Here is a 7,807-nt window from a genome sequence, read left to right as displayed (position 1 = left end):
AAAAACTTAAAAAAAAAAAAAAAAAAAAGACTAATTTGGAAAGCAAATAGGTCCTCAGAAAGAAAAAAATGAAATACTTTAATTCTGCCAACCCAGAAATATAAATTTAATAGACTTTCATTCCAAGTTTATGTATAATCTTGTATCTTACCTTTTTTTAACCTAAAAGTCAATCCTGAGCATTTTCTCATGTCATTTTTCTTCTTTTTTTAATTTTTAATACTTTTTTATAATATTATGTTAGTCACCATACAGTACATCCCTGGTTTCTGATGTAAAGTTCCATGATTCATTAGTTGCGCATAACACCCAGTGCATCATGCAATACATGCCCTCCTTACTACCCATCACCAGCCTATCCCATTCCCCCACCCCCCTCCCCTCTGAAGCCCCCAGTTTGTTTCTCAGAGTCCACAGTCTCTCATGGTTCATTCGCCCTTCTGTTTACCCCCCCTTCATTCTTCCCTTCCTTCTCCTACCGATCTTCCTATTTCTTATGTTCCATAAATGAGTGAAACCATATGATAATTGTCTTTCTCTGTTTGTCATGTCATTATTCTTTAAAAAAGATATTTTCTTTTTTTTTTTTTTTAAAGATTTTATTTATTTATGTGACAGAGAGACAGCCAGANACCATATAATTGTCTTTCTCTGTTTGTCATGTCATTATTCTTTAAAAAAGATATTTTCTTTTTTTTTTTTTTAAAGATTTTATTTATTTATGTGACAGAGAGACAGCCAGAGAGAGGGAACACCGCAGGGGAGTGGGAGAGGAAGAAGCAGGCTCCCAGCAGAGTAGCCCAATGTGGCGCTCAATCCCATAACGCCGGGATCACGCCCTGAGCCGAAGGCAGATGCTAAACAACCGCGCTACCCAGGCACCCCCTAAAAAGGTATTTTCAATATCTTTCAATATCAAATGCCACTGAGAATTTAGATTGTTCCCTCTTTACTAATACAAAGAGTGCTATACTAAGCATCCTTATAGCTATTACTTGCATACAATCGTAATTCCCTTATGATAAATTCTTACAGATTACTGGATACAAGAATAAACTGGAGGATTCCAGAATTAGGTCCTCATACTGCAAAAGAGCTTCACTAAAACCCATCTACCATCTTTTCATACAGATATGGTTCATCCATGATCCTTTCACAATCATTAAGGAGAGTAAAAGAATACTGAAAATACCCATTTTACTTTTGCCTTTGTGGGATATAAAATACCTCAAAGAAGAGTTACCTTTATGTTTGCTAAATCTATTTACAATACTGTCTAGGCATATATATTTCTGTAGTTCTTTCAAAGAAAGCATACTGCACTGCCCAATTATCCATTACTAGGGTGTGTTTGTAGTACTCAAGCCTGTCTAATAGCACCATGTTAAAACAAAAAAACAACAAAACACCATCAAAACTGATGGAAATGTCTCCTTCTTGAAGTTACCTCACCTCCATTGGCTTTGTTTGCTCCTTAACCAAATGCCTGGACATGCCCCTTTCCACAAACCAAATGCCATATTTCAGACTTATCCAATATATGTACATGAAAATTGGTTATCATATGCTCTAGAATGATCCTACTTATGGGAAGGAAAGAGATGCATGTAAGCATGAGTTCTGGGCTAAAAATCTACATATCGTCTCCAGAGACCCTCAAGATTCAACACGCAGCCTCCCACCTAACAAAGATTACCTCATTTTTTTAACTAGAACTTCTTGCAAATTCAAATTTACAACAATTCTGCTTTACTTCAGTACTGCCTCACCACAGCTCATAATGGGTCTAAATGCCCAACTTATTTGGCAAGGAAATATTAATTTTATATACTCAACATCAAAAGAAAATCAACATTCACCCAGCCTCCACAAGAATACCCTGCACACGTGTAGTGCTGCTCATAATACTTACTCAAAAGTCACTTTTAAAGCTAGTCTCCCAGTTTACAAAAAAATATGTATATATTGGTCAGACTGGTCAAAGAAACTGGCTCAAGAGTGAACAGACTGCAGCCAACACAGCTCTCAAATCTGGACACTTTAACAACCCACCATTCTTCTAAACGTCAGGGTGAAAAAGGATTAAGGGGCATCATACTAATAAGAGACAGTGAAGTCTCACTCTTTAAGATTTCCTTCACCATCTTTAACATGTAATAGGGCTGAAAATGGGGGCAGTTCTCAGTCCGTTGAGCGTCCAACTCTTTTTTTTTTTTTTTTAAGATTTTATTTATTCATTTGACAGAGAGAGAGAGACAGCCAGCGAGAGAGGGAACACAAGCAGGGGGAGTGGAAGAGGAAGATGCAGGCTCCCAGCAGAGCAGGAAGCCTGATGCAGGGCTCGATCCCAGGACCCTAGGATCACTCCCTGACCCGAAGGCAGACCCTTAACTACTGAGCCACCCAGGCGCCCCGAGCATCCAACTCTTGATTCCAGCTCAGGTCATGATCTCACGGTTGTGGGATCGAGCCCTGTGTAGGGCGGTGCACTGGGCATGGAGTCTGCTTGAGATTCTCTCTCTCTCTCTCTCTCTCCCCCTCTCCTTCTACCCCTCCCCCCAACTCATGCTCACCTGCTCACTCTCTAAAAATATAAAAAATATAAAAATAAAAATAAATAGGTCTGAAAATGTTTTCTCTCAAAAAAGCTGTTTGAGGAGTGGGGATTCCAGATGTTAACAGTCAACTGTGTGCATTTTTATCTTGGTTTTGCCGCTTAACTAACTGTATGATCTTGGCTGGTTTACTCTTAAGCTTTAAACTTTTGTTTTCTCATCTGTACACATGGAATTTCACATGTACTTTATATAGTTATTTAAATGAGATCATGTATGAAAACACTCTAGCACAAGTAACACTCTATTAAATGAATGAGTGAGTGGAAAGAGGATATACTCTGTTTAAGGAGCAAATTAAAGACAGTTACCTGTAACAAATCTCTATTTGCATGTTTATCTAAGTGTTTCCCACTGTATACAGAATATAACAATACATGTCTCTTATTCTAATAAATTCTTCCTTTGAATTCTGCCTTCGTCCCAGATTATTTTCACTTACTGACTACAAACACCTGGTAAACCATGTAATATCCCTAAAAACAAAAAATCAAATATTTGCTTGGGAACAACTTGTCACTACAAACGCATTTATGCGGAGTGTTATGGAATTACAAAGCATAAGCTGCTTCTTGACCTTCAAATATATTAATAAGAATTTGTTAATACCCCTTTTACAACTTGATATTCTAATCTATAAGACATTTGACACTTACACAGAATGCAGCAAGAAAATGCTGAATACAGTCCTTTTAAAGTCGGCATCTGTCTACTTTAAAAACTTACTGAGAAATGCTGAAGTAATTCATCTTTCTCCTCCTCAATGAATCCCCCAACTGTTAGTGCTTTGGGGCGGTGGTCCACCACCATGTGATTCAGTGAGCCCCTTCCTCTTCCTCCACGGCCTCTGCCTCTTCCTCGACCTTGAGAGGACATAGTCTTTCCTCGACCCACAGGTAAAATACCTAATCGTGCAGCCTGAATAACAACAAAAAGTAGAATATAATATACACTGTCACTCTAACCTTGGAAAACAGAGGAAAGAAAAAAGTATTATTTGAGGTGTTAAATGTAGCGCGTAACTTCTCTTAAACCTCACCTCAACCTGTAACTGACTGAGTTTTTTCCGCAACTCTGTTGTGTCTTCTCCTGAGGATAGCCTCTTGTGAAGGTCCAGTTCAGTATCTAATAGTTCTTTCTGAGCCTTTGGAAAAATTAAGAGTAAAAATGTATTTGTTAAAAAAACAGTATTTGTTAGATAACGTCTAAGATCTTATTCAGAATATTATACTGAGAATAAAAGGATGCAATAAACCTGAGTGTTTTAGGGAAGGTTAACTGTGCAAAAACACACAGAGAGTATACTGACATTAGTAAAAATAATAAGCAGCATTACTGCTTAAGATGGACTAAAAATCAGACCTTGGAAACAGTCAACTGAGAAGACGGAGCTGAGAATAGTTTTCTAATAATAAAGAGTCATAAATGAAACACAATCAGACAAAATACATAGGAAATACTCATTAATGGTAAAAACATAAATAATAGCTACATAATCGCTTTCAGATTTGAACTATTGCCATTCTTTTTTTGATGTGAGGGACAAACTATCCGTCTTTAGATGGCATGACTGTGAGAGAATTCCCCCCCCCATACATACTCTTTAATTTTTAAAACGTGTATGTGTTCCTTCTATAATTGGGGAGCATTTCTATAAAAATTTTTTTCAAAGCAATCTTGATGAACTACTTTATATTCCTCCAGTAATAGAGAATGAGAATTTCAAACGTATTATAATGTTGTACATAAAAATTTGCATTCTATATATCTGATAAATTTATTATTCTGAGTTCTCAAAGGGCCAGAAATTAATCTAAAATTTCATTCAGAGCTGTGGCATAATGGAACCACTGTGTACAGCAAGTATTCTCCCAGGGTAAGGAAACAAATGGCAATTAACAAAATTAGACTTAAGTGGATCTAGAATTTCTGATTAATCTTTTCAACAGAATGCCACATTTTTACCTACATAAAGCCAATGATACCTTCTGTATATTAAAAGATGGTTCCACTGTACTACAATATTAGAAAATTCATGAAACAGGAAAATACACCTTTCTTTTTTTTGCCATCACTTTAGCAATTTCATCTTCAGGAAAGGGAATTAAAAATCCAGTTAAAAAACACATCTTTGTTCAAAGAGGGTATTAGCACCTCTTTCAAAGAGAGTACACAGAATACATAGAAACATTAAAAAAAAAAGTTACTCTAATTGTCTCCCCATTAAGACTATTAGCTACCTAAGGGTTCCAATGTACTTTCAAAGAGCCAAGCACATAAAGAGATGTTCAACAATCCTATGCTGAATGGAAAATGCAAATAGATACCTCTGTTTTTGTCTTTACTTTAGATGGTGTGGAGACTGCAGAAGATGTTTTTAATTCATCTTTCAATTGTGAGATCTTTTCACCAAGCTCTTTCAAAGTCTTCATTATGTTTGCCCTCTCTTCTGGTTTCATGTTTTTGTTCTTTTCTAGCTTAGATATTAGCATCTATATTACAAAAAAGAAAAACTACGCTTAGTAAATTTTAATATAAATAACCCTTATAAACTTTACTATGAGCGTATCTTTGTAAAATCCATTGTATCCATCAACTCCAGCAGGCAAATAATGAGCTCTTGTCTTACCTTCTGGCATTCTATTTGTTTTTCTAGCACTTCTTGCCTCTTTTTCCTCATGTCTTGTTGTAGCTTCATTGCTTCCTATATGAAGAGATTAAATAAAATTACTAACGGATAATGAAATTTGCCAACATTTGCATGCATTTGAAAAAAGACCAACTCATTTCTTCTGGGTCATCCCTATGCTTTACAAGAAAAATTTTGCTCCTAATCAAAAAACAGCTGAAACCAGAGATGAAACCTTTAAATATATTTTCTGTATAAGAGTTTATATTTATAACTATACTTTAAAAAATATTTAAAATGCTAAACACTATCTATGACATTTATATTCACTTGAATGACGTGAATATATTTATGATGAAAAAAAAGAGCTGTTTTCACTTTCCAATGTAATAATCCAATACTTATTTTTCAAGTTTAAAGTTTAAAAAATGTGAGACGAAGATAAGAGAACAGAAATCAGAAATTCTATGGATTTTTGCCAAGAAAATATTGCCTCTCACCCCTCTCTGTTAATCAAATCTCCAATTATACTCAGACAATACATATAAATATCTATTTTATTTGAAAAACTCATTTATATAAGTTTAAATCTAAAAAGGTAAGGAAACTCAGAAGTGAGTCATATGAATAATTACTACATAAATGTTTTACTTTATGTGAAACACTGTCTAACTTACAAAGCAAGAGAGGAATTAAAAGAGGAAATAATGAAATAAAACTCTCTGCTTCTTTACCTTGCAGGAAAAACAAACAGGACAACTCAGTGTTGTTTATTTTTATATGGAAAAAAGTCTTTCCTTGTGCTGAAAGGCAACTGCAAAATAGTTTTTTGTCTGTTCATCTTTTTTTTTTCCCCCAAATGTACACTGCATCAAGAAGCAGCTAAATAAACATTTTAATGTAGTTCCATAACAACATGAACTAGTCGAATGGGTTAACATAATCACTTAAGAATTCAATGGGTCGTTTCCTCTTTAAGGAAATTAGAACCAAGGCTGTTACCTGCTTCTTTTTAAGAACTTCTTGAACATCATGAGATTTAGACCCTGAACAAAGTTTTGAAGGTGTCTTTAAGTTTGAGGAGCTGTAAATCATTTTTGGATGGCCTGGAGCTGAAAATATCTATGAAACACAAATATAATTAAATTAAATTTTAGAACCGTTTTCAAGTAAATTTTTAGAAAGACTGCATGTATTTGGTTTTTTTCAGGAGTTAAAATTTTTTTTACATTTAAAAACTTCATTTACAAAACGAGAGTTTTTTATGTATACATAAATTCGACTGTCACTCAAATATAAAAACAAAAATTAATTTTAGCAAAAATGTTGTGTTTTGGAATCCAATTACATTACTCCTCTTCTCTTTGTATTTTTTTAATTGAGAGAAAAAGAACTGCAGCCCCTTATATATAGGAGCTGGCCAACTACTCTGAGTGAGGCCTTACTGTCCTGTTAAACAATTTCACAGAGTATCAACCTCCAACAAGGCCACTTTTGGGACCAGGATGGGTCAAGACAAAAACAAGATCACTCCACAATCATGACTGAACAGACACAAAAAAGAGGAATATAATCTAAACAGTAAAAACGACTAAATATCTCTCTAACCTGACTAACAGGAATGACTGCAGCTTCTTTACCCATTACAGCTTTAGCCTCCTTCTAGTTTTCCCTCCTTCTAGGTTAAGACTAATTAAGACGTCTGATCACAGAATTACTCCTGTTTCCTTAAACCCTCCCTCCAAATCACCTAACACAGGATTAAGGTACTCTGTAATCATAATCTTATTATATTTAATCAAATGCTACATGAATTTATAATAAAACATAAGACAAGTAGTTAGCTCACAGATCTGAGCAAAGTAGTGGTCATCTCTACTGTGCCAGGTTTGGTATTTAGATTCCTTTCCCCTTCTGAACAGAGCACTCTCCAGTTAGTCTTCCCTTAAGGAATAGCAGAACTACATGATACAGTACAATCTCTCTGGTACAAGTCTTTCCTAACATACACTCCCCTTTTATATTTTAATTAAATATATGATATAAAGGACACAGAATATAATTGAGAAATTCACAGAAAATTCAATTGTGTAAACATCATTAAATATTCAGAACCAAATACAAAACTTCTCTCAACCATACAATAGTTAACTGTCCTCAAAATTAAGCTACTTTAACTACACAAGAGTCTCTGAAGTACTGTAGGAACCCTACAGAGCTGAAATTCATGTTATTATTTATTAAAAATGGCAACACCTACAAATTACTGAGCACTTAGTATGCATTAAACACTTCCCCTTCCTTGCTTCACTAACACAAAACTTTTCAATCCCCGTAGAAACTCAATTTATTGAAAAGGTAACCATGCTTTACCAACATGAAAATTTTCAATTCTCACAGCAACTCAACTTACTGAAAAGGAAACCAATGTTCCTGAGTTATCTACTACAGCTAGTAAGAGGCAGGTCAAGTTAGTCGGGGCTGTCTGACTTCCAAAATCTGTAATTGTCTTTGTTTTGGTATCTTTTTATAATGGAATTTTTGAAACAAAAGAGTTGTACTA

The 7,807-nt window shown here is 34.9% G+C and overlaps 1 protein-coding gene across 1 annotated transcript in view; it reads right to left on the bottom strand.

The window, feature by feature from the left end:
* Window positions 1–7,807, bottom strand: part of RBM27 (RNA binding motif protein 27) — an 85,467-nt gene that overhangs the window by 24,638 nt on the left and 53,022 nt on the right. Inside the window, exons 15-19 of the mRNA XM_011231636.3 lie at window positions 6,247–6,366; window positions 5,245–5,319; window positions 4,943–5,107; window positions 3,655–3,759; window positions 3,342–3,533 (exon numbers count right to left, since the gene is read on the bottom strand). Of these exons, the coding sequence (XP_011229938.2) occupies window positions 3,342–3,533; window positions 3,655–3,759; window positions 4,943–5,107; window positions 5,245–5,319; window positions 6,247–6,366 (657 nt within the window). The remainder of the gene's footprint in view (window positions 1–3,341; window positions 3,534–3,654; window positions 3,760–4,942; window positions 5,108–5,244; window positions 5,320–6,246; window positions 6,367–7,807) is intronic.

The sequence above is a fragment of the Ailuropoda melanoleuca genome, chromosome 3 (genome assembly GCF_002007445.2).
Source record: "Ailuropoda melanoleuca isolate Jingjing chromosome 3, ASM200744v2, whole genome shotgun sequence".
NCBI classification, from domain to species: Eukaryota; Metazoa; Chordata; class Mammalia; order Carnivora; family Ursidae; genus Ailuropoda; species Ailuropoda melanoleuca.
This window is presented reverse-complemented; position numbering and strand designations above follow the sequence as displayed.